The following is a 26,437-nucleotide window of genomic DNA, read 5'->3' as shown; positions in this document are numbered from 1 at the left end:
CTGAGATGCATTGACTGGGACTCTAACCCAGTTCTCCCATGTGGAAAGTGAGAATTCTACCATCCAGGCACCACAATAACCAGCAATCCCCCTCAGACACTTAGCACTGATACAATAAAGTTCTCTAATCACATCATCCATGTTAAACATATCAATCCCCCTTATAAATGTCCCTTATAGCTTCTTCCCCGCTCCCACACCAGAATCTGGTCAGAAAACCAGATCTTGCATCTGGTAGTCATGTCTCTTGATTTCAACTCTGAGGGACCCTACGTGACAGAGCAGAACTCTCCCATTGGATCGTCTTGGCTGAGATCTTTATTAAAGCAGATTCCAGGTCTCTCTCCTGTGGAGTAGCTAGTAGGTTTGAACTGTGAGCCTATTGGTTAGCAGCCTAGTGCTTAACCATTGTATCACCAGGGCTCCCTGTCTGAGCTAGTCCCAACTCAGAGTGACTGTCTCTCTATGTTCAACAACAAAACACTGCTCGCCTGGTCCTGTGCCGTCCCCACAATCGTTCCAATGTTTGAGCCCACTGTATCACCACTGTATCAGTCCATCTTGTTGAGGCTCCTCCTCTGTTTCCCTCTACTTTTTTTTTTTTAATGTTTTATTGTGAATTATATGATAGTTTACATGGGAGAACTTTAGTTTTACATTCATTCTATCATTGTTTCCCTCTACTTTATCCAGCATGATGTCATTCTCCAGGAAGAGTCCCCTCTTGATGACGCGTCCTTGTCTCTTAGTCTCCCTGCCTGTTTGGTGTTTCCTGACACTTAAGCTGCTTTGGGGGCCTGGTGTGGCACTGTCGGATAAGTACTAGACTGATAACCACAAGGCTGCTGGTTCAAACCCACCAGCCACTCCTCGGACCTGACTCGATGGCACTTAGCAACCAGTTGCCTCGCAGAATTCCTACTCTAACGCTAGTCGACAAGATGTCTGAGCTCTGGTACAGACTGGGAATCAGCAGGTGGATTTCACTCTAGAACTGTATGAATGATCCTTGACCTTCACCCACGACCACTGTGGGGAGCTACAGCCTTGTTGGACCCACACCTCCACTAGAATGAGATCACCCACACAAGACATGTGCTGTCCCTTGCCTTGACAGAGAGCCAGTCTTGTTCTTGACAGCATCCACCCACAATTCCTGTCCTCGCCCCCCACTGCCCACCCCAAGGGAGATGGCAAGAGGTGCTAGTCATATACATTTGCCCTCCAGACTCGCTGGAGGGGGCAGAGAGGAAAGGAAGATAGAGGGAAGGGAAGGGAGGGGGTACGGCCTCAGCCTGTGCCCATCTCCTCTGCCCTCCCTGGTGGTCTCTAGTCCTCACAGCTCTCCTTCTCAGCCCTTCACACCACTGAGCTCCCTGCCCCCTGTGGTGCCCAGCACGGGGGCTGAGGGGGCTGGATCCCAGGCAACAGCTGAAGGCTGCGTCCCTGGCCTGCAGCTCCTTCCCAATAATCAGCTTTGTGAGTCAGAGACACAGCTGTCCTGGACCCCAGGGCCTTGTGGAGGATGAGATTAGCAGAGAAGGGTTACTAGGAATGGAGGGGGAGGGGAGAGGTGAGTTAAGCGTCAGCTGCGTCTGGGGCAAGCTCAGCCCTCCCTCTCTCAAGCTACAGCCATCTAGTGAACATTCAGGAGGCGGCTGGCCCAGGCCTTGGATGCCTGAGTTATTTCTCCCAGGGGTCCTCCCATCTGCCCGCCCCCTGAGCTCAGGAGCCAGCGTTGTGCTAACGAAGCCTTGGGCAGTAGAATGAACAGAAGACAGCACCTAGCCCCACTCTTGGGAATGCCTAAGTATATTTTAAGACAACTTCTTCACAGCTGCTTTAATTAGGAGTCCTCGAGTGGTGTGAATGATGAATGAGCTCGGCTGCTGAGAGGTTGGAGGTTCAAGTCCATCTAGAGGTGCCTCGAAAGAAAGTCCTGGCAATCCATGTGGGAAAACTGCATTGAAAACCCTGCGGAGTCTGGTTCTGCTCTAAGCCACATGGGACCTTCATGAATCAACTTGACACAGCAGGTTTCTTTCCCCTTAGCTGATCCCAGCCCCTGGGGCGGTAGATGGGGCAATGGGGATCTCTGTGTCCCCCACAGACAGCACCTAACCTGGTCTCATGCACAGTAAGGACTTGAGAAGGTTTGCCAGCTCCAGTTGAGGGGGCTGAGGGCAAGAACTCCATGTTAGGAAACGGATTTCAATGTACAGGATGCTGAGTGGTCTTCAGGGAGAAGAGACTCAAGCCCCCAACTGCCCTCACCAGCAGCACGTATGGAGTGCGGGAACGTCCAGCTACGCACCAGGCCTGGGAAGGCCCTGCCCCTTTCAAAGCACCCAGTCACCTCCAGCGAATGTGTGTTCGCCCCAGTAGGGGCATGTTATCCTAGGACTCTCTCATGGTGTTTAAGTAGCATGAACCCATTACAGTAGATACCACATAGGCTGGGAGCTCGAAAACCAAAAAAGCCAAAATAAACCCACTGCCTCAAGTCAATTCCGACCCATGCCAACCCCGTGAATACAGAAGAGAACTGCTCGAAGGATTTCTTGACTCTAATCTTTACAGAAAGGCACTTTGGTAGCATAGTGGTTACGAATCGGGCTGCGAACCTCAGGGTCAGCAATTTGAAACTACCAGCTGTTCCGTGGGAGAAAGATGAGACTTTCTGCTCCTGTAAAGATTTACAGCCTCAGAAACCCTGCACAGGGTCGCTATGAGTCAGAACCGACTCCACGGCACGTAACAACAACAACAACAATCTTTATAGAAGCAGACTGCCACGCCTTTCTTACATGGCACTGGCGGCTGGGGTTTGAATGGCAAGAGCTCACAAATATTCTAGGAGATGTAGCCCAGAGGACCAAGTTTTGGTGGAACCCCACTAAACGCCATTTTGAACTTCAGAATCTGACAAATGTGTAAGCTATAGGGACGCGTAGAAGTCAGAAGACTGTCCCTACACCTCTGCTTCTTCAAAGCTGTGAGAGCAGGCAGGCATCTCAAATGTGGAAGAGAGGCCTGGAAAATCAGCATGTGCTGAAACCCAACCTGCCCCTGACACCAGGAGATGGGTGAACTGGAAGCAAGAACAGTAGGGTCCTGGTTCTGAATGAAGAGCCCAGACGTAGCCCCCTCTGCTGTACTGGCTAGCATCCACCTCTAATGACACAATTAGTCACCCACTTGTCAAGCCTGCTGGAGGGGGTCTGGCAGAAAGAAAGGCCTCCTCCCACTCTTGGCTTTTTTCCAATGCCCATTGTCCCCAGCAAAGGACACAGTGGACATTTTGAAGACACACTGACATAGTACCAAAGCATCATGCTCTCATGATTTTGAGCGTCTGACGACTTGCCTTCCAAAGCAAGGCACTGGATAGGGGCTCAGGACCAGTGACCATGGCCTAGCCTGGCCAAGGGTGCTGAATCCTGGCAACATGGGCTTCCCACCTGACAAGGTTTCCAATCTAAAGAGAGATCATTAAAAAAAAAAAAAAAAAAGTCCAGGCGAGCCAGTGAGATGCTTGGAGATCTCAAAGACTCGGATTGGATGTTCTGAATGAAGACCAGATTCAGTGGGGGTCAGAAGGGATCTAAGGGTAACCAGGGGTGGGAGGGCTAACTTGGGGCCCCCAGCGATGCTGGAGGTGGGGGCACATTGTACAGGCCAGATTTCCCTGCAATCCTGGCGGCATGGGTAGAAGTTCCCGAAGCTTGGAAGTGACAATAAGAACCATTGGGCCGTTTTGTGTGCGTCCCTACACCTGACTCTGGAACTTGGATTGAAAAGAAACAACAGCTCTTCCTATCTTCCTCTGCAAATACTGCTACTGCCACATCCAGACAATTCTCACTGCAGGCCTCAAGGGGTGACACACACCGGCTGACTCCAGGAAACTGGCTAGAGGGTGAGGGGTGGGCTGGTCGTTAGCCTGGGGTGATGTGCGGGTAAGGTGAGACCCGGAAAAGACACTCAAGAAAACAGAGCAGAACTCCAAAGGGCTCGTCCCGGCGACACTTTCGGGGCGGCTGGGACCACTGATGGAATCCCCACCCGCGTGTGTGTCCTACCTGCCTGGCTTCCATGGCCTCCTCCACCTCCGTCAGCGCCGCCGCGGGCTCCTCCAGTCCCTCCTCGGGCGCGGCCGCGGGCTCCGGGGCTCTGGGCTGCGGTGGTTGGGAAGCCTCGGCCGGGGGCTCCAGGGACACCGGAGGTGCGGGGGCGGCCCCACGTCGCACCAGCAGCCAAGCAAGTAGCAGCGCTAGCACAGTGACCAGCGCGGGCAGCGCCGACAGCAGCTCGACTGGCGCCTCCATCGCGCCCGCCTGCTGCCCGAGTGGCCGCCGGGGACCCGAGCTTGCCCGCCTGCCTTGCCCCGCCCCAGGGCGGAGCCCCTGCTCGCCCCGCCCCGGCCGCCACGGGCCCTGGGGAAACTGGGATTGAGGGGACGAGCGCCCTTATGCCCTGGGGAGGCTCAATAAGGGGCAGCCCGGGCGGTGGGCTGGGCTACCTGAGTTTGGCCGCCCTTACTTAGAAGCCACCTCTATCTTGAGCCTGAGCCAGAAGATGGTGTTTAGAAAATGATGAAGATGGAAATGCAATGCTAGTTTTGGAAGGTAAAGACATGTAAGCCCACGGAGGTTGTCGCGAATAAGGCAATGAGAACCAAGTGCGGAGGGGTTAGTACCGCTTCCATCCTGAGTCTGCCCAGGCGCTGGCTCGCTTCAGGCTCGCGATTCCAGCAGAAGCTTCCCAATATGTCGAAGCGTCCGGTGTCTGGGTCAACACTGTTTCTTCTGGTGTCCACTTTTCCTCTTCCCACTCTTCTGAACTCTATGGGGCGGGCGTGTGGCCGGGACAGGAAGTCTACTGTGTTTGTTTTTCCAGAATCTCCCAGCGCCCTGTTGTGAAGCAGTGTTGAGTTGATATAAACGCTTTGTAAGAAACCCTATTTTTTCTACGGGAGCCCACCCCGACTCTCTTAAGTAATTTCGACTAAACACTGGGCAGGTGCTGCCAAACGTTTGGCTGAATGTTGAAAAAAGCCAGTGTTCCAGTTTCTGCACTTGTTTTGTGTTGTTAAGTGCCGTCCGTTTCAGCTCATAGGGACTTGTATAGGGTTTCCGAGGAGCACCTGGTGGATTTGAACCGCCGACCTTGTGGTTCAAACCGACATTGCTGCCAACTGCTTATCCTACGTCACACCAGGACTTCTGGTTAAGCGTTTTTCAATGCTATCGAGTTTTGTGACTCACACGAGACCCTGTACAGAATATCCCAGACTGTACATCTGTGCAAGCGCAGAATGCCTCATGTTTCTCCCATAGTGCACTCAAATTGCCGACCCGGTGATAGACCGTCCAGTGCTTATCCTACAGAGCCACCACGCTCTCCAGCTTTTTCACTTAATACTTTTTAAATGCAGAATTCCAGTGTCCTGTGGTATCTACCGAGAAGCTAGTTTTGAACAATTCTTCCTAAATCGAAGATTCGAGCCAGGCTGCCTCCATGACAGACAGGTCCCAGACACTGAGATTATACATTTCCTTTACAGTGGGGTTGAGGCAAAGGTGGCTACCTCCGGGCTACCCAAGTGGCACTTGGCTACAGAGACTGTTAGCCAAAATGTTTTGCCCTGATTCTGCCTGTGCACATTGTTTCCCGGTGTTATTTTTAGTAGGACTTCTGAGTTGGAACTGACTCCAAGGCATTTACCAACAACTCTATATGGAGTCCTGGTGTGGCCCTGTGGAGTCAGTACTGCAGTGCTAACCACAAAGTTGGCAGTTCAAACCCACCAGTCGCTCACTGGAAACACTACCCAGGGTGGCTATGAGTCAGATGGGACTCAACGTACTTCCCAACTACTGTATATGGAAGCAGCCCTGGTGGCACAGTGGGTTAAGCACTGAGATAACTGCAAGGCCTACAGATGAATGAGACCATCGGCTCCTATAAAGACATCCAGTCTGGGGAACCCTAAGGCACAGTTCTACTATCCTACAAGGCTTCTGTGAGCGGGCAGTGGTTTCTTTATAGTCTATGGGAAGGCGCTCTGAAGTTGACCAAAAGGTTAGGGGTTCAAACGTAGCAGCTGCTCCCCGGGGGAAAGGTGAAGCACTTCCATAAAGAAGCCAACCTTGAAACCCTCTGGGGCACTTCTCCAACCCAAGCTGCTGTTGCTGTTACGTGTCCTCAAGTCCTTTCAGACTCATAGCAGGTCCCTGTACAGGGTTTCTGAGGAGCGGCTGGTGGCTTTGAATGTCCAGCTTTGCAGTCAGCAGTCCGCACCAGGACTCCATTAGAGTTGATATTAATCAGAATTGACTTCATGGTAATGAGTTTGTTTTTGTCGTCGTTGAGACATTTGAGATGAGTCCAAATGAAAAAAAAGAATAAAACAATGCAAAGAGTCCGTCTCCAAATCAATTTGCTTTATTTAAAACAATGAACAAGTTTCATCCAAGTCAGAGTTAAAAATACCAGTCAAATGGCAGGATCCACAGACATTCCGTGGCAGGCCCCAGTGTGGCTGGGAGCAGAACCAGAGCCAGCTCAGCATTCTGACACAGAACCCTAGTGCCCAGAGGGCAGCCACACTCATCATTTGCTCTGTTCCATCACCCTCAGGCCGCAAGCCCGCGCCACTTCTCCTCCAGGGAAGTCTAGTGGGCTGGAGACAACTCGTTTCGGAACTAACAAGACAGGCTGCACAGTTCATCTGGTTTTTCTGATGCCGTGTGACATCAATTTAACACCTCGACACAGGCCAGGGCAGGGGTGGAAGAGAAACCAGACTCCACAAGGATCCCATCAGCACGCACGACGATGACTTTGGAGCAGAAATGCTTCACACGAGTCAAAGAACCTACAAGTGCGTCCTTACACATCTATCTCTTAGCACTTTTCACAAAGTGGACTGCAAAACCCCCATTCCAGCCCCTGCCCCTAAATCCTATTGAGACTGAACATCTAATACGTTTCTAAAGCAAGCAGCTACCGTGGGGGAGCTCTGATAAACCTGCCCTTGGTCAGGACTTGCTAACTCAGGCCTGTGAACACAGCCCTACAATGCAAGCTCCAGAGGACCGGGGACCGGGCTCTTCACCACTGCCTCCCCAGCTCCTAGTACAGCGCCCAGCACCCAACTGCTACATGCATGAAGTGTTATTCAACAGACAGCACCAAGCATGAGGCAAGATGTGCTGCGAACACCCCAGCTCTCAGGGGCTCTCCCCTCAAAGAAAGGAGCACTGGGTGCTAACGAGAAGATTGGGGGTTTGAACCCATCTGCTGCTCTGCAGGAGAACTGCTTCCATAAAGATCCCGCCTCAGGAACCCCGGGGAGCACTCGGACTCTGTCCCACAGGGCCACTGAATTGGAACTGATGCAATGACAGCCACTGGTGGTTGTACCCCCCCTTCAAAAAGCACCACCTGAAATATCACACAAGTGCGATACCACCCAGAGGCACCTATGTGTGCAAAGAATCCTTCAGGTTGTAACACTGTAATAGCTGCCCTGGCTGGCCTGGATCTGCATTAGTGGCCCTCCCCTTGCTCGGCTTCTCCTCAGTCGGGCTCCCCTGCCCCTCTAGACCCAGCACTGTGAAGGTGAACCATCATCCGAGTAACCCCTACATAAGACTGCAGGTTTTACCCTTCACCAAACTGCTCTTCAGTGCCAGGCAGACATTTGGACAGCTGGGCCCTTGGTCCCTGACTTCTACTTCATCCAGGCCCTCTTGCCACCAGTCCACTCCTCTCCCACTTGGTTCCTGCCTCTTCCCTGCTTTGTGTCACTGTGTGCGTGGTTGGTCCACAGTAACAGGAAATGGGGCAGGGGTGAAACCATGGTCTAGTTTAGAACAAATGAAATGAGTTCCAAAGTTCTCTGGGACAAACACAATAGAAACACAAACAGTAACATGTGACCTGTGTTAATACAAACACATGGGGAGGGGGCTGCGAACCAGTCAGATGGGCTGGAACCCCTGATTCTGGGTGTTGTTTAACAGGGTCACCTTAAGCATCCACAGAAGAAAAACTGGGTAGGCTCATCTTTCAAACTTCCATTCCCTCTCCAGCATCCCAGCTGTGGGCAAACATGTCCTACCACTCCCCCTGGTGGCCAACAGCCTCTTTTTTTTGGTTTGTTTAAACTGAAGTTTAAGGACCAGCTGATATGAAATTGTAAAGTTGGCATGAAGTTGAAGGGGAAATGAATACACGGGAAAACGAAAAACAAAAGAAAACAGCTTTTTGACAATGACAAGAAAAGGTCTTGAGAACAGAACACGAATCAGATATTAAGTATAGGCCAGCCTGGGTTCCAGCCCACTGCAATAGAGCCAAGACTGCAATGACCCATGTAGTTTTGGGCTTCTCAGGGCGTGTAATGGTGATGTGACGCTAGACTGCAGTCTATGAAGTGGGCGGCACCATGATGAAAAAGCCTGAAATACTGTGAGAATGACCAATCCATGACGGAAACACAAAGCCAGCCGGAGCTATTGGGAAGATGGTGCCAAGAAACTTGGTAGCAGCAGGGTTGCCACAGACCTTCCACTTGTACAAGACCCGATCTGCCAAGCACACAAACATGAGATGAGGTGTGTCTGTGCAGAACCTAGTCAGGGTTTACCTGGAGAGGAGGGCCTGGTGGGAGGAACAGCGCCATCTGGAGGCTGACGTGGGGCTGAGGACAGTGCATTTCTACCAACCCAGCCACCCAGCTCGGTGGGGAAGCCAGCCTCCTGAGCCAAGCTGTGTGGCTCAGGAAATGAGAGCGGATCTAACACTGGACAAGGAACCTGGATTCTCCTGGCCGCCCCCATCTCAGGGGCATTTTGAAACGAGCACACACACAATTCTGAAGCACCCACATTGACTCTCCACTCCTCTGGACACTGCATGGCCACCCTCCATCCCCACCCAGATGGGACTGAGCCACCCTTTCATTTTTATCTAAATCATTGAATTTAGGGATAGATTAAGGCAAGCTGGTGAATCAAGAGGGCAGAGATGGAAGCTACTGGTCAATCCCCAGGTGTTCACAGCAGTTATTTATGAATCCAAACAGACCACAAAGACCATAAGCCCCTAACACTCCCATCCTTTGAGCTTACTGCTGGCAGGTTACACGAGCGCCCACTTCATGTTTAAGTCAAGCGTAAAGCACACTGGCAAGCTGACAGCCATCTACTTCTGGCTGGTGTGGTGGTGAAGGCTGGGGCGGGGGGGACAGATTTGCTTGCGCCCCTGTGTACAATCGCCATTCTGTGAGAACTGTATTTAACTAACCCTCAATGTGCTACTGCCCACATACACCAAAACACAAAACAAAACCCCCCACCCGAGTAAAAATACCCCGAGACGTAGCAGCCTCTCTGATGACGGACAACAGATAGAAGCCGGTGATGAGAAGCAAGGGGGGCTTCTCCAGATGGGGACGCGTGGAGCAGTTCAAGTTCACGGCATATCTTGCACACAGTTGGTTGACACGAGGCACGGTCACTGGGGAAAGCTAGCACTCTTCCCCAACGTCCATTCGGTAACTTGGACAGTGGGGCCCTGCACCAGGACGGCTGTTCCCCTGCCTCACTGATGACCAGCAGGGAGACAGCACAGAACCCCCTTATCCACTGTCCTGCCAGCCTTGGGTGTGTCTTGCTTGGGTTTGATGCCTTTTTAACCTTCTTAGTGAGCAGTGAAACAGCATTTGACGGAAGAGAGGAGCTTGGACCAGAGAAGAGTTGTCCAAATTCAAAGACAAAAGAGAAGGTAGGAGCAGAAGAGGTGAAACCCAAGGTGGGGGGGCCGCCAGAGAGCGCACTGGAGCCACCTCAGGGAGTCTGTGCTTGCTCAGGGGTGAGCCCGGCTTCCACAAGTGTCCCTAATCCTGCCAAGGAAAAGTAGAAGCGTCTGTCATCAGCATGTAGACAACACAGGTGTGAGAGCTAGAAGGACATGGTTAAGAGCAGGCCCTTCCCCCACCCCCGAGCCCCACCATGCTGAAGTAATGGGGTAGGGCTTCCTGTAAACAGCGTTCTTACATGTTCATCATCTGCCAGAGCAGATCCACACACCAGAGGGGCTTCAAAAAAGTTCTTGGGAAACCGGAATTAAAAGATAATACAATTTCCCCACAAACTTTTTGAAGCCCCCCTGTATCTAATAAGACAATTTATAGAATAGGGGGAAAAAGCGTACAGTTCAAAGCAGATGAAGAGGCCCGAGAGAAACTGGAGTACAGCAGTGTGAGGACAAGGAGGCCCAACAGGGCAGAGCAACTTCCTTGAGTGAGATCCATGGATTTCACCATGAAATTGTCTCCAGAGAAAAGAGAGAAAAGACTGTGGGTCCTACCTGTTCCTAACTCACAGCGGGCGGGAATCCTACGCACACTAGTGCTTCACTCTTCCCAGCATCCCCTTCTAATGCTACAGACTCATACACTTAAACTAGCATGTCACAACACGGCCCTTGGCATTTCAGGAGGGCAGACACAGGCTAGACTGGGTCTCCGAATCTGTGGTAGCACACAGATGCCCTGAACCACTCGGCCGAGGACTCAGCAGCCGTGGCATGGCACCTCAGAAGGCCCTGGCCACTGTCATCTCCTGGACGTCTGCCCCCAGGGCCACATCAGGGAGAAAGAACAACAGCGGGAAGTTCTGGTGCTCTCAAAGGACGAGAAATTTCAAAGATCTAATAAAATGGGTTCCATTTTTATTAAATAACGTAATGGGTTTCCTTAGCACCGGTGCCACAGATCCCGGCCTTTACTTATAAAACGAGCCCCGTGAGTCTGGCCGAAGAGGGCAGGGCTACGGCTAGGAGGCTGAAGTGAATGGGTGTCCCTCTCCACGGGCGTGCTGAGTCCCAGGCTCCGCTAGGGCCGCCCTTGGGCTGCAGGCACCCGCAGGCTTTCTCCCGGGACCTCCCCTGGTCGGGCGCGGTCACCTGGAGGAGCTGCGCTCTTTGCTGACACAGTCGTCCTGGGAGGTGGTGTCCCCGTTCCCCATCATGCTGCACGTCCTCCGTTTCTTCCTGCGGTGCCCCATGCCATCGCCCTCGGACCCCGACTCACACTGGATGTGAGGGAGAGAGACAGAACATCAGATGGGCACAAGATGCTGCTTCATCCAACTGACTGACCTCTAACCCCAGGAGACAAGCATCGTGCCAAGCCGACATCTGTGGTGACTACACCTCCCCTGAGGATCCTGGCTCCTGGGGAGGCCCACTCACCGCTCAGGTGCCATTACTCATTGAAATCTGCAACCCTGTGGCACTGTGAGCTAAGTGCTGGGTTGCTAACCCCATGTCAGTGGTTCCAACCCACCAGCCACACAGAGGAAGAACGTCTGCTTCCATGAAGCAGTTCTGCATTGTCCAACAGGGTTGCTTGAGTTGGGGGCAACTCAACTGTAGTGTTTTTCTTAAAAGAAAACGAGCCCTGGTGTCACAGCAGTTAAAGCACTTGGCTGCAAACTCAAAAGGCAGCAGTTCAAACCCACCAGCTGCTCTGTGAGAGACTAATGCGGCAGTTGGCTTCTGTAACAACTCCAACCTTAGAAACCCCGTGGGGGCAGTTCTACTGTCCTGGAGACAGAGCTGCTGTGCACTGAATCCACGGGACAGCAATGGTTCTGGGTTTTGGTTTGGTGGTGCAACGGTCAAGGGTTCGGCTGAAGGTTGGTGGCAGAAACCCACCAACAGCTTTTGGGCAGAACAGACCTGGTGACCTGCTGTTAAAGGTTACAGCCTAGGAAGCCTGTAGGGTAACCAAGTCAGAACTGAGCAGATGGCCCCCAACAACAATTCCTGAATGGTTTCAGTCAGCATCCTGAAAATGCACCACGGTAACTGACGGCACCAGGAAGGAAGCGTAGCCCTTGGAACACTCTCGAAACGGAGCAGACTCGTCAGTGGACCGTCTCAGCCAGCACCGTTAGCTCTGATTAAGTCTGGGATCTGCGGGTCAGAATCCTGACACCAATCTTAGCTACTGTGTGCGCGTCAGCCATTTCCTTACTTCAAATCCCCAAATCCCCTTCTACCTCTTGAGGTTATTGATACAACTGACATACTGGGGGGAAGAGGGGCTTCAAAAAGTGAGTGAAAAATTCCGTTAGCTGTCAGTGCCTTTTCCCACATTCTGCTCCAAGCCCCCGCCTGGCATACACATGAATGGCAAGCAAGCTTTGGCCTGCAGCAGGAGTGGCAGTGGGTGAGACCCCCTTGGGTCTTTCCAGCCTTAGGGAGGAGAATTGTCCCGATGGCAGAGCCTGGAGTGAGTGGACCTCACCTCAGAGTCCGAGTCGGACGAGCTGGAGCTGGACGAGCTGGACGAATCGCTGGAACTGTCGGAGGCAATCCCCGTGGATTCCTGCAGGTCAACTGAATCCGCCAAGACCGCTAATTCGGGGTGCTCTTGCTTCAAGATCCTGAGAGGCAAGCAGGCTGTCCTCAGTGCTGTGACGCGCCACAGCCCCACGTGTGCAAGTGACATGCAGAGCCGAGGCACGCATCACTACAGACGCCTAGGAAGGTCAGGCCTTTGCCTTCAGAAGGGGTCCTGGAGAGCCGGGAGTGCGCACAGGCACAGGTGTGAACAGAGGCCACCTCTTCTGAGGGAGACAGCACCGCTCGCTACCGGCAACTCACTCCCCTGGCATAGGAGTTGGCACACAGGCCACGCGGGCCTCAGGGTGGCTTGAGGTCTTGGTCTCCCACCCCCCTTGAAAGAAACAAGTGCCCTGTGCTAGTTTTCTTAGATTAAAAACAAACAAACGTAAAAACCCTTTCCTTTCCACAACACAGCACCTAGTAACGGAGTCAGGTTTAGTGAAGTTCTATTGGGTAAGAGCAGAAGAAAGGAGGTTTGTCAGCAACACACGCTGTCAGAGAACAGAGACAGCGCCCGGCCCCCACTGGACACACAAAACTGAACGGGATTGTGAGGGGCAGCCCTCCCCTTCTGGAACCTAAGCTGGCACCCAGTCATCCATGGAGATGGACTGCTGCGTGGCAAGGCTGGCGGAGTGGCCCACGGGGCAGAGGGACCGGGCCTCTGATGCCCGAGAGTCCAGGGAGAACAGAAGCCACCACCCGTGCTGGCCCTCTCAGCAGGGAGGCTGAACCCTGAACAAGCTGGAACCCCTCTCTTACCCCGAGAGCTGGTCCCTCCAGGTCAGGGTTGGGACACATTGGCACGGGCTGGCTGGGGGTGGCTTGCACTGCCGCTGCCCGTGCGGTATCTGTTCTGTGGATAAACAGAGGAGCTAAGTCTCCAGGGAGGTCACCTCACTCACAAGAACGGAGGAAAAGAAGTTCAACGCTTCTGAGAGAGAAAAAGAAAGAGCCCAAACCAAACCCAAACCAAACCGCTTACATGGATAGTGTTCGCGCTGGGAAACACAAACAAACAAACCAAAAGGAAATAAACCATCCCAGTTATGACCACGGCGTGGCTGGCTCGGTTCACACATGCAGTTTCGACCAGCACCTAGAGGCTGGCAAACACCCTGACAACAAAGCCCTGACCCGGGGAGAGGGAGGCCCACGCTCCTCAACGAGAGCTTCTGTGGCCCCAGCTTTTCCCAGGCTCCTCTAGGATCAGTATGCATTCCTCCGGCAGTGGGCACCTGCCTCTGTTTACCTCTGGGGCAGAGATTGGAACAAAGCAAACCTAAGGGAAATTACAAAAAAAAAAAATAGCTGCTCACCTATACCATTTCCTTGATAACTTTGGCCTCCCTCTTACCGTCTTGTGCCACACCACAGGGAAGTTGGTGCTGCTGGCAAAATTCTGCGTGATAGCAATGGTGGTGTCGAGATTGAGGACGACATGCCACCAGCCTCCTGAAATCCAATGGAGGAAACAGTTACACAGGGTTTGGTTGGAGATACAATGATGACCTCCCTCAAGCTTCAGAAAATGCAGGTTCCTCTCCGTAACGGGGAGCATCAGACACAGGGTCTGGCGTGACAAGCACGTCTCCACTCCACAGACGGGCAAATGACATGGTTTTTATAAAGGACACTTTACTAGTGCACAGCCATGCCTGTCCCGTCACATGGGTCCTCTGGCTGCTTTCCTCCAGCATCGCCACAGAGGGTCTGGCTCGTGAGGCCGAACATATTCACTATTCAGCCCTTTAAACACAGGGCTTGCAGCTCGTTCTAGAAGGCGGAAGATGCATTTTAGACCCTCACTTTCATATACCTTCTGACTAAAAGCAAATGGTTTGTAGGTGTGGGATTGCAGGACTGCTGGAGGCATAGTAGTTACAGCATCAGCTGCCAACAGAAAGGGTGCCGGTTCAAACCCACAAGCCGCTGCACAGGACAACGACGGGGCGGGCTGTCTGCTTGCCTAAAGACTGACAGCTTTGGAAACCCTAAGGGGTGCCCTACTCTGTCCTATGGGATTGCTAGGGGTCAGAATAGGCCTGGCAGCAATGAGTAAGGTAAGCAGTTCAAACCCAGGCTACAGCTCCATGGGAGGAAGGTCTAGCCATCTGCTCCTGTAAAGATAACCTGACGGGGCAGCTCTACTCTGCCACACGGGGGCGCTATGAATTGGGAACAACTCGATGGAAACAAACAGAGGCCCTAAAATGGAATCCTGGTGGTCCAAGCAGTTAATTAGGGTCGCTGTTAACTGAAGGTCTGGAGGTTTGAGTCCATCCAGAGGCACTTCAGAAGAAAGGTCTGATCTACTTTTGGGAAAAAAAAACCAGCCACTGAAAACCCTAGAGAGTGCCACGGAGACAGGTAGTTGCCTTGAATTGAGATCGGCTGACTTCAACTCACCCAGTAACCATACTGTCGCAAGAGTGCAAGTTATAGAAACTGTGTTTACACAAAGACAATCTGGACTACAATCAGTAGGCCTTTTATACATATGAAGGTGCTCTGGTGGCGCTGTAGGATAAGCACTGGACTACTAACTGAAAGGCTGGCAGTTCACACCCACCAGTCGCTCCTTGGGAGACACATGAGGCTTTCTGCTCCCGAAGGATTTACAGCCTCAGAAACCCTACCCAGGGCCTCACGGAGTCAGCTGGTGGCTGTGGGTTTCGTTTTGGTTCTAGACACATAAAGCTCATTATCGCTTTCTATTTAAGGTACTGTCAATGTGGACAGCGGTCCACTAAGTCCTTGAGGGGACAGCCACACATGGGCACCAAGTCAGATCATTTGTAGTCAGCATGCAAGGAGATTTGTTTGCTTTTTGGACTCACTCTATAGCTCTGCTCCATAACGACAAATTACTGAAATCATAGCATGTACTTTCTTCCAGTTCAGGTATACCTGGTACAAAGACAGTCTCTCCTGGTTTCTGTAAGATTTCCAAGGGTTTGAATTCGGGCGGCCAGGTTGGAAGCTGTGTCCGGGGATGAATGATGTTAAACCAGGTAATAGCTTCATCTTGCTGGCTCCCTCCTTCTTCACGAGTCACCTTGATGAGTTCCCTGGGTGTGCTGGTAGGAAACAGACACCAGCGCTTGTGTCCCTGAACTAAGGCATTCCAGGCGCTGGTGCCCAGGGGGTCGATGTGGATTCCTGTTCCTGATCGTGGTGGGCCCATCACAAACCACCTGTTGGATGGGAACATTGAGACGTGAGGACGGATCATGGAAACAAATACACAAGGCGACACATACGCATTCCCTTTTTAGACACTAGTTTATCCCTTGTTGATAGATGCTTCTGATTAACATCCAAGTATCCTCAGAAGAGGCTCAGAGGGGGGAAACACCCGGCCTGCAGGCCGTAAAAGGTCCCGACAATCATTTGGGCTGGCCCTGCCAAGGCAGCCACAGTCCCAGCCATCTTGCTGTTGTTACATGCTGTTGAGTCGGTTCTGACTCACAGCAAACCTGTATAGGGTTTCCAAGCAGCAACTGGTGAGTTTGAACCAATGACCCTGCAGTTCAAACCAGCCTTGTAGTCAAGTGCTTATCCTACAGCGCTACACCAGGACTCCATTCATCACATTATTGTTAAGTGCCATTAAGTTGGTTCCGGTTTCCAAGGAGCAGCTGGTGAGCTTGAACCACTGACTTTGCAGTTCAAACTGACCTAGCTGTCCAATGCATTAACTCGCAGTGCCACGCCAGGACTCCATTGTTGTTGTTGTTGTTGTTAAGTGCCATAGAGTCGATTTCGACCCATACCAACCCTGTATAGGGTTTTCAAGGAGCAGCTGGTGAGCTTGAATCACCAATCTTGCAGTTCAAACGACTTTGCGGTCAAACACATTAGCCCACAGCACCACACCAGGACGCCCTCAGGACTCCATTGTTGTTGTTATGTGCCGTGGAGTTGGTTCCGACTCACAGCGACCCAGTACAGGGTTTCTGAGGCTGTAAATCTTTACAGGAGCAGAAAGCCTCATCTTTCTCCTGTGGAACAGCTGGTAGTTTTGAACTGCTGACCCTGAGGTTAGCAGCCCGATTCGTAACCACTTCGCTACCAGAGCTCCTTCAGGACTCCATTATATATGAGTTATGTTTGCCCAAATATAACAAGCTAACTTTTAAGTTGATAATTTTGTATGACCCGTGAATGATGTTACAAATTTTGGCAGAAAAAAGATTCCCCACCCCTGTTCTCATGAGCGGAACCACTGACCTTCCACTCTGGGAATTAGGTTGGTGGGTGATTATTACTGTTACCTGGTTTTCTTTTTACTAAACATCACTACCACCACCCAGCAGTAGGGGGAGCTGCTACCATCTCCCAGTCAGTTTTCACACCTACACCTCTGCCTGACTTTTGGCATCCTGGTGGTGTGCCTATTAAGGACTGGACTGCCAACCACAAGGTTGGCAGTTCAGACCCACCAGGCTGCTCCTTGGAAACTCTACCCTATGTTGTTGTTAAGTACTACCAAGTCGATTCCAATTCACAGCCTTTCCAAGGAGCAGCTGGTAGGTCTGAACCGCAGACCTTGTGGTTCACAATCCAGTGCTTATCCTATGGCGGGCACCACACAAGGAGTCACAGGAAACCCTAAACAGGGTCGCTGTTAGTTGGAACTGACTACACAGCACTTTTGAATCTAGGCTGTAAGGAGTGGGATGTGCCACTTGGAGCACAGGGACGGGGAGGTGAGGGCTGGTGTGTGGGGGTGTGCGGGTGGGGGACGCGGGGGGACACAAAGTGAGGTTGTTTCAGAGCTCTGACTCAACGTGGATCATAGGCTGCTACTAGAAGGAGACTTTAGCTCGAGGTCGTGGGTCCTCAGAGGAACCTACAGGCCTGCACTTGGAATCTGACAACTCTTTACAACTCTTTAGGCAAAGCAGGGTAGCTACCAGCACAGTGCTCAGGCCCGATTAGCAGCTGCTGAGATTAAGTAGAAGCCCCACAACCACATGACAAAAGCCTGACTTATTTGGTTCAATTAGATAATGGGCCGGGGCCAACATTTTTTCTAGAGATCACACGGAATTCTGGTACCCAGAAATGTTTTGTGAGTTGCCCAAGGACAATACCTTGACAGATAAAAGGCAGATCACACATGGCAGTGTTTGCTGTCAGCTTTCAATAATTAGAACATCCCTTAGGCACCAGTGGTTCCATTTTGCTTGAAAACCAAGAATCCTGCAGGGCTCAGGAAGTTGGGGCTCCCTGGCAGGAGGGCCCCTAAGCAAGTTCCATGTGGAGCCGAAACTGAACCACTCACTAATTTTGGGAGAAGATGAGCTGATTGAACTCACAAAGAAAAGAAATTGCAGGTTACCTATCAGAGATACTGCCATAGGTGCTTTACCTGTAAGGGGGCCTGCGTTTCTCCCCAGCATACTGGAACAGGTCATCGGTGAAAAACTTGGGCACTGTGTAGTCTTCCAAAAGTTTCCTTCTTTTGGGGTGCTCACCATAGCTGCTGTCAAAGATGTAAAGGGGGCTGTCGTCTCTGGTACTCTCCATGTACTCGATGTAGTATTTCATCTTCATCTTAACGGAGTAACCATCATTATCCTCGCCGCACTTGAACTTCTGATTCCTGTACTTCCTTTTGAGGCGTTCCAGAGTCCACTTCTCCTGGGCCGACCAGCCCTCTTGAGCGTTCAGCAGAACCACCGGCTTGTAAGGTCTTTCGTAGCGCTCTACAAATTCGTCCACCGACAGCTGCAAGGCGTCTGCTCTTTCCACGTTGTCCTGGGGGAATGTGAAAAGACTCGACCAGTTAATAAAAAAGTCGGGCAGCAAGATGAATAAGTCCCCCTGCGCCAATTAGCAATGACACACCTATTCAGCCAGACTCTTGGGGGAGGGAAGGCCCACGTGCGTGCGAGCACGCTGCCATCTACCGCCACGGGGCTTCGCGAGATCGTCCACCCACGAGGCCTTTGCCAGGTGGGGGCCCCGCCGCCCAAGGGGGGTGCGGGCTGACGGACATTCTTGCTAGGGGCGCCAAAGGCGGGAGGCTGTAGTCGCCCGGACAGGCGAGTGGCTGCGGCACGGGGTCCGGGCCTCGGGGATCCCCGGGAGATGTCCCCGCCCGGTCCCGCGTGCCCGGCCCGCTCACCGCTACGGCCGCCGGGTTCAGCGAGAAGCTCTCGTAATAGTTGTGCCGAGTCCAGTCCAGCGAGTCCTTCAGTTCCGGCCGCGCACTCCGCTTGGCCTCGCGGATCCGCTTCTTGCTCTTGTGGTTCATCCTGCGGGGTCACCAGATGGCTCCGCGACGACTTAGGACGCAGCTCGCTTCCAGCCACCAAGGTGCAACCCCACCCCCCCACTCCAGGACCGGGCGGAGGTGGCGGCCCCCAAATGCCCTTCGCGTTAGGCACGGCGCCTTTAAAGTCGCCTTCCAGAAAATTCACTTCCTAACCACCTCCCCAGCCTCGGGTTGGGCGCGTGGCGCCGTTTTCCCCGCCCCCTAGCCTCTCGCGGTCATCCATTGGCCTCCGCGCCTGCAGAACCGCCCTCAGCCACACCAGACTCCCGCCATATTGAGAAGGTCCAGTAGAGCGAGCAGCGGCACCGCACCCTCTTGCGCCGGCTTCCGGTTGCGTCATTTCCGTCCGGGCCTACTGGTTTAGCCTCATTTTTCTTGTGTCTCGGTTGGCTTGATTTGGGTTTGTATGCGCTAGGAGCCCGGGACGCCCACGTGGAGCTTTGCTTTTTCTCGCCGGGCTGTAGCGAGCAGGCGTTGACCGCGGAGGCCCACGTGGCGTCTGCATGGCGGCCCCACGCGGGCCCGCGGATTCTCGCACACGCAGCCTTGCAGCCCGGCGCCCTTCGCTACCCCCTGTCGTCCCGGGGGCTTCCGGCGTCGCGTCTCCTGGGGAGCGCGGCTTCCAAGGGCTTGTGATCAGGGCTCAGCGCTTTCGGTTCTCGGAGGAGCCCGACCCAGGATCCGAGGGGGCCGTGCTAGAGGTTCACGTCCCGCAGGTGCGTGCCGCCGGCCTGCGGTGCCTGTGCGTGCCCGACATGGGATAAAAGCGGTTCTAAGCAGAGATGTGGGTGGGGAGAGGACTCTAAGCTGCGTAAGCTGCTTTCATTAGGTTGGACCGGAGAACAAAAAGGTTTGAAACCTTTTTTTGCAGATTAACTGTCTTTTGAGGGGAAAATCTAGGGACTGCCTGGAGGAGGCGTCTCCCCACCGAGTATTTCCAGCCAGTAAAGTGGCATTCATGACATCTAATGCTTTCTTTGGTCTTGGAGAGCTTCCTAATTCAGTGTTCTCATCACTTTGGTGTAAGTTTCGAGACAGGCGTTCCAACACCCACTGTCAAGTTTCTAGGGTTGGCGCTCACTGCCGTCACAAAACAATAATAGTAACCTATGTACGTTGCACTTTTTACCTGGGAGGAAGCCATTTAGTGGTAACACTTAAACAAGGAGGTGGAATCCATTTGTTAGGCTCCAAACACCTTCAACTTGAAATACTTTTGGGTTACTTTCCAAATTGAAGGGTGAAGCTACTTCCTGTGAGAATACACGCGATTTCTCCTTACACCTACATCCGCGCACAGCTCGTGCTCTCACATCCGGTCAGAATCCTTCCCTGGCTCGTCATTGTGCGGCTGGGTGACATCCACTTGTGGATGGTTTTGCTCCCACTATTCCTACACTTAGAAGAGGGCCCGGCGTGGTTTTAGACGCTGATGTTTTTGGTTGAAGGGACTCCTAGGACAGTAGAACAAAGCCCTCCACCACTGGTACTCCTGCCTCTTCAGCTCCCCCGCCTACCACCCCCGCGTAGCTTCAGATGTTAAGACCTGCAGCTTCTCAGGTTCCTAATCGTGGAATCTGAGTGCCTCTTTTGTGCCTGACACTGTACTTACTAAATGGTTTGCAGTTTAGTTGATCTTCTTTCCAGTCATCCCCTGAGAGCATTTTGCCATTGAAGAAACAAGCACAGACAGTAACTTATTCAAAGTCACACAGCTAGTAAACAAGTCTGGAATTTGAACCCAGAAGGCTCCCTAGTGGTGTGAGCTTTGTTCTGTGACCCTCCTAACCACCAGACTTGTAAGATTCTACGCTTTTCCAAAGGCTTCTTACTTCCTAACTTCAGAATTCTTCACAGATCTCTCTCCCTATGGAGTAACTTCCTACAAGGTCTGGCCTCTTAGTCAGACCCTCAGTTGCTCAGCCATCTGCTCTTTATGTCTCCATGCAGTGAGGCCTTTCCCTGAGTAATATTCTTTGGAAGCTCCCTGAAATAGTACCGTGCTTCACACGGTTTGCCGAAGCTGTGCTCTTCTGGCAGTCGATCACCAGGCCTTTCTTCCAAGATGCTTCTGAGTGGACTTGAGCCACCAATCAGCAATTAAGAGTTTATTCTTACCTGTCACCCAGGAACTACTTACTCTCACATCACCCCGTTGGGTTGTAGCGTGTATCAGTAAATTACCATAACAAACTTGTGGGTCTCTTCACAGTAAGATATATGCTCCATGCAGAGACCTTGTCTTCCATAGCTACATGTTCCAGCACTGGAGAAAACGCTTGTTGAATGACCCTAAGGGGAAGTTTATCATATGAAAGGGAGTCCTGGTGTGGCACTGTGGGCTAGTGCACCGCACTGCAGTCAGTAGGTCTAGCTCACCAGCCACTCCTTGAAAACCCTATACAGCATCACTATGAGCCCGGCACTTAACATGTGGTTATGGTGAAGTGCCCTCAAGACGGTTCCAACTCATAGTGACCCTGTGTAGGGTTTCCATGGAGCCGCTAGTGTGTTTGAACTGCCAACCCTGTAAGTTATTAGCAGCAGCCCAGAGCTTATTTTGACGTAGTGCTGCGGGTTAATGCGCTGTACTGCAAAGTCGTTTTGAACCATAATGTTGGCAATTCATGCTCTCACCGACTGCAGGTTGCTATGGGTCAGAACAGACTCGAAGGTGCTTGCCACCACCAGGATTCCTATCATGTGGTATTGCTGTTAAATCTTTCTCTCTCCCTGTAGGTTGTGAACTGGAGAGCAGAGACTACCATTTTTCCCTCCTTTAAAATTTGTTTTGTTGAGGATGTTCAAAGCAAAACCACCAATTCACCTGTTTCTACATGCAGAATTTAGTGATGTTGATTACATTCAAGTTATGCTAGCATTCTCCTTTTTCGAATTGTTCCCTCCCCATTAACACAAAATCACTGCCCCTGCAAGGGTCCTAGCCAATCTTTACAGTTGCTTTCACTTTGATCCCCTATCCTTCCTAAAAGAGCACGGTGCTCAAAAGGCAAGTATTTTATGCTAGTTAAATGAAACTGTTGTTTGGTTTTAATAATATACTAGTTGAAGTTTTCAAAGTATCTCAGGGCAATAGTTTTAGGGATTCATGTAGTTTACATGTCTCCCGAAAGTCTGGACTCCATGACATTCTGGTCTGCATTTCCCCCTTTTGGATCGGGATTCTTCTATGGAATCTATGATTGCAATGTTCAGGCACCATCCAGCTCTGACCTCATGACTAAAAGGCAGTTGTTCATGGAGGTCATTAACCACGCCTTCTGTATCCTCTGATTCGAAACTTATTTTCCACTCTTGCTTCAGGTAGAGACCAACTGTCCTGCCTTGGCTCACCACTTGCAAGCTTTTCAGACCCAGGCACTACACAACAAACTATAAGGTAGAACAGTAGCAATGAACACAGTAGACCAATTAATTGGGATACGGGATTGTCTGAACTCACAAATGCTATATAAATATCCCAGTTTCCAGAAGGTATTTATGGTAAACAATGTTCTATCTCCGCAGGTCTTACATCTCCAATATGGAATGTACGTTTGGCCCTGCGCTGTGGTCTTGGCCCAGTACCTGTGGTTTCATAGGAGGTCTCTGCCAGGCAAAGCAGTATTAGAGGTAACAGTGGCCTTGTAAGTTTACAGAATCCTAGTTAATGGTCAGATTTGTGTATATAATGCTTGTCATTGGCTTTTGCTGAATGTTTTTACAATAAAAACCAGTCTAATAAATCAAGGGTTGGTTTAGGGCACACCTTGTAAGTTGTGAACTAAAAAAGGCTTCCTACATTTTGTGTTAAAGACATTCTAAGCTCCTTTCTCACCAGTCCACCTGACTCAGGACTGTAGAAGGCTGTTTTTTCAAGTGTGCCCAAGTAGTAAAAATTTGAGTGCCAGCACCTCCTTGGAAACGTAGTTTTAGAGTCAGAATCGACTCAAGGGCACTTAACATGTATTTCAATCAATATAATAGTGATTCATTTTTTATTCAGGAGCCTATAAAAAGGCTCTATTGCCAAGAATACTTCAACAGTAAAACCAAGTACTAATTCCAAATTTGCCAATTTCATATTGTAAGTTTTTATCCTAAGGGCCAAGTATTATGCTAATTTCAGGGCACTTGGTCTAAGGGTCTAGAGAAAAACCTAGTTTGTTTTCAAAGCTAACATGAAAAGGCCTCTTGAATCCAAGGCCCTGCTGAAGACGCTGGGCTTTACCCAGAGGTCCTTCCGTCTTTGATTACCCAGTACTACCAAATGAGTTGTTTGCAAACCAACCAACCTGCCCATCTTTTCTACATAAAAGCAATTTTTATTTCTGAAAACAGTAAACTGAAATGTTTGACAGCACACAAGTGTCCCCAAGCTTGCCTGTACATCCTTAATAGTTAAAAAACAGATCACTTGCAATAATGCATTTAGGCACAGAATCACAGACCCTAGCTGTTTAACTGCTAAGACTTCAAAGCCCAAGCTGTTTTCATTTAGTGGTGTGCAGGTATAGGGACTTCACAGACATGCCAACTTCAAGCACAAGACCTCTAACTTTTGCACTACTGTATCCCCACATACCTCTGAAAACCCAACTTCAATTCTTAGATTGGCGCTGGCGTGAGCCTTCCAGGAATTGTGGCTGCAAAATGTGGTGCTAAAGTGATACTGTCGGACAACTCAGAACTGCCACACTGCTTGGACATCTGTCAGCAAAGCTGCCAAATGAATAAGCTGCCACAAGTCTGTGTGGTAGGGCTAACATGGGGCCTCATCTCTCCAGATCTTCTGGCTCTACCACCACAAGACATCATTCTTGCATCAGATGTATTTTTTGAACCAGAAGGTAAGCAATTTGCGCTTTTCAAGCAAAAAATGTGGAAATGGTAATGTGAAGTGTTGTCTGAATTATCCTTTCTTGCTAGACTTTGAGAACATTTTAACTACGGTATACTTCCTGATGGAAAGGAATCCAAAGGTCCAGGTGTGGTCTACTTACCAGGTTAGAAGGTAAGCACTGTTTACTCTCAGTTCGTTTAGAACTGAACCCTTGCCATTTATACAGTACCCTAAAGAAAAACAGGAAAGGTGTGGTTTTTACAAGTTTATTTGTTTTAGTGCTGACTGGTCACTTGAAGCTCTGCTCTACAAATGGGACATGAAATGTATCTGCATTCCTTTGGAGTCTTTTGACGCAGACAAGGGAGATTTAGCCGAGTCTGCCCTTCCAGGAAGACACACTATTGAAATGCTCATCATCTCCTTTGCAAAGGACAGTCTGACTTACACCTGAAAGTGGTGTAGGAGTGGTGCGGTAACTATGTTAAGACCAATTAGTGTGGTCCAAACCTGCCACCCAGCAGGCCATTTGCAACTTCTCAAGGTTAGGGGTTTGAAGATGTTAAGTCTGCTGGCTTTCAATTAGTAGGGGAAAACTCATGACTCATGGATAACAGGACATGAATGTAAAAATAAAAGACCTATTTAAACAAACAAACAAACAAAAAAGGCTTGGATTGATTGTATTGTTCTTCAGTCATTAAAGAGGGTAGATCTTAAGGGTGGACATTTGGTATTATTACAGGCTGTTCACCCACCATTTCCACTTCTCTTTAACATAAGAAATCAGCTACTAAACATTTCACTTTCATACTACCAATACACTCAATGACATTCACAAGGTGAAAGTGTTCATCAAGTCATTCAACTGAGGGAATAAAAAAAATCCAAGACATGTTCTGAGAAAAGCTAACACCAAGGAAATGTTTTAATTAAACTACAGAAACAATGGTTATAGTACAGAATATTCATAAGCGAAAAGATACACCATGTTATAAGTACTTACAAAGTTACAAACCATTTGCTTCCTTAACATTTTTTTTTCCCCCGGTATTTTAAGTTCCATACATGAAGATGATTGGATTGACCATTTTGGGGGAGTGAGGGGGGAAAAAAATGTGTATTTATCATCGGCTAGATGTGCTCACTGTATGCTCCGTTATTTATATGCAAGGCCCGGGTGACTGGAAGTGCAGTTGTCAGGCATTTTAATAAACTGGACACAGCCATTTGTCTCTGCACGACAAGGCAGCTTTACACAGGAGCAACCAGGAGCCAACAGGAAACAGCCAAGCACTCTGCACTGCAACACGCCACCTTAACAGCTAACCAGCATTACTCAACTGCTACACAACTGCGCCTAGTGCACAAAAATACACAAGAGAAGAGATTAGAATTGTGTGTGGTAAACAATCCTTCCAAAATATCAAGTCTTTTCACTTGAAAAGTCTTTACACACATTTGGGTTCCGATTACCATTTAGGTCTGAAGGTAAATAGCATATACAAATTTACACCAGCTTTTGAAGGTTTTTGTTTGGTTTAATTTCTAAGGAATGAAGGCATTGTTGAGTCAATTTCTTGACAGCTTTAGGCTACTCAGCAAGTAATGGCTGCACAGGTTCCCTTACAAGTCAGGAGGCCACAAAATAGGTTACCAATCTGTTTAATTTCAAACAAAAAAAGTCAGCACTATATAAACAGAAATGAAATTTTACCTTAAATATCCAAGGCAATAATGAAATCTGAAGTCGTTCACCTCACTAAATTACAAGAAATTTGAAATAACAGCAACAAAATGGCACACAAAATGAAGCCTGCCACCTGAGGCCAAGCTTTAAAACAAGTAAAGAGTTAGACAAATGTTACAAAATAACCTTTTCAATAGCCAGTTGCTTGTTCCAACGACTCTTTTCTTGGATGGACTGAGTATGTGTGGTCCTTTCGCCCCAAGTCCTCCGTCTTTATGTTGCTTGAGATATCTAGGTTTGAAAAGAAACACGGTCAGCTTACCTGCCAGGACTGAAGGCTCCCCAAGTGCACGTGGCTTCAATATCAGGCATGTACTTCAGGCATTCTCTAAGGCTCTGGTGAAACAAGTACATTACAGGAAGGTTCCACCCAGCCAATTAGGAAAAATTCAAAGGCTACCAAGGCTACCAATCAGCATTTTACACGTCTGAATTTGTGTACTGTTGGCCAAATAATCAAGGGTTTTAAAAATACAAAGATAATGGGAAGAAAAAGGGTGGGGGAGGCTGTATTAAAAATAAAAGCGTAAAAAAAAAAAGCTTAACTAAATACCAGAAAAATTGGTTTTCTACTGGGAGGCAATTTAGTTCGCAAAGGACACCATTTGGCAATGAGTTCGTGTATGTATAGAGTAGCTTAGTGCTTCACTATCTGAGTGACTTAGGGCCCTTTCCAGTGCGGGAAGAAGGGAAAAAAAAAAAAAAAAAGGGACCAAACAATTGGAGTTAAAGACACACTATCCTTCTCCCCACCCAGCGCAATACCTGTGCAACTTTTGGTTTTGGGGGTAATTCCAAAAATTACGGGGTGAGGGAGCGCAGCAATTCCTTATGAAGTGCCACTCGGTTGTCACCTCCGCTAGAATAAGCAAGTCCCCGGTGCTCCGTGCGCGCGCTGACGGCTGGCCTTTGCTCCGCTAAGGATAGTGCCTCTTTAACGCGTAAGACAAACCTGCTCCAACACACGCCCACAGAACCGGTCCCTGGCGGCTCAGCCCACTCAGTTAAAATCTGCAATACTGGCCCACTCTTTTAGCAACCAGGAGACCGCAGCTTTAAGGGGGAAAATGCAGACGTTGGATCAAAACAGCAAGAGAAGTCACTAGCAGCCGTCGCCGCCGCCGCCGCCGCC

The 26,437-nt window shown here is 50.2% G+C and overlaps 3 protein-coding genes across 3 annotated transcripts in view; 1 reads left to right on the top strand and 2 right to left on the bottom strand.

Moving 5' to 3' along the window:
• MXRA7 (matrix-remodelling associated 7) overlaps positions 1-4,328 on the bottom strand; it is a 34,546-nt gene extending 30,218 nt beyond the window's left edge. Inside the window, exon 1 of the mRNA XM_006869662.1 lies at positions 4,083-4,328. Coding sequence (XP_006869724.1) covers positions 4,083-4,328 — 246 coding nt within the window. The remainder of the gene's footprint in view (positions 1-4,082) is intronic.
• Positions 4,329-9,770: 5,442 nt separating this feature from the next.
• JMJD6 (jumonji domain containing 6) lies at positions 9,771-18,905 on the bottom strand. Its single transcript, XM_006869546.1, has 7 exons — positions 18,563-18,905; positions 17,804-18,192; positions 15,337-15,623; positions 13,746-13,881; positions 12,326-12,464; positions 10,978-11,105; positions 9,771-9,913 (listed from the first exon to the last, which is right to left on the bottom strand). The coding sequence occupies exons 1-7, from the start codon at positions 18,689-18,691 to the stop codon at positions 9,877-9,879; spliced, it is 1,245 nt and encodes a 414-aa protein (XP_006869608.1). The 5' UTR covers positions 18,692-18,905; the 3' UTR covers positions 9,771-9,876.
• A 310-nt stretch (positions 18,906-19,215) lies between these two features.
• On the top strand, positions 19,216-24,009 carry METTL23 (methyltransferase like 23). Its single transcript, XM_006869661.1, has 5 exons — positions 19,216-19,428; positions 22,241-22,345; positions 23,325-23,562; positions 23,642-23,726; positions 23,835-24,009. Exons 1-5 carry the CDS (start codon positions 19,216-19,218, stop codon positions 24,007-24,009), a joined length of 816 nt encoding a protein of 271 aa, XP_006869723.1.
• Positions 24,010-26,437: the final 2,428 nt, after the last annotated feature.

The sequence above is a fragment of the Chrysochloris asiatica genome, unplaced genomic scaffold (assembly GCF_000296735.1).
Source record: "Chrysochloris asiatica unplaced genomic scaffold, ChrAsi1.0 scaffold00132, whole genome shotgun sequence".
Lineage (NCBI taxonomy): Eukaryota > Metazoa > Chordata > Mammalia > Afrosoricida > Chrysochloridae > Chrysochloris > Chrysochloris asiatica.
Note: the sequence above shows the minus strand (reverse complement) of the source record. Positions and strands in the feature narration are given on the sequence as shown.

Coding starts and splice junctions, on each gene's coding strand:
- METTL23 (XM_006869661.1), top strand. CDS start 19,216: ATGGCGGCCCCACGCGGGCCCGCGGATTCTCGCACACGCAGCCTTGCA. Junction 22,346..23,324: donor CAGGCAAAGCAGTATTAGAG/GTAACAGTGGCC, acceptor TTCAATTCTTAG/ATTGGCGCTGGCGTGAGCCT. Junction 23,563..23,641: donor TGTATTTTTTGAACCAGAAG/GTAAGCAATTTG, acceptor CTTTCTTGCTAG/ACTTTGAGAACATTTTAACT.
- JMJD6 (XM_006869546.1), bottom strand. CDS start 18,691: ATGAACCACAAGAGCAAGAAGCGGATCCGCGAGGCCAAGCGGAGTGCG. Junction 15,624..17,803: donor AAACGCAGGCCCCCTTACAG/GTAAAGCACCTA, acceptor CCCATCCAACAG/GTGGTTTGTGATGGGCCCAC. Junction 13,882..15,336: donor AGAGACTGTCTTTGTACCAG/GTATACCTGAAC, acceptor ATTGGATTTCAG/GAGGCTGGTGGCATGTCGTC.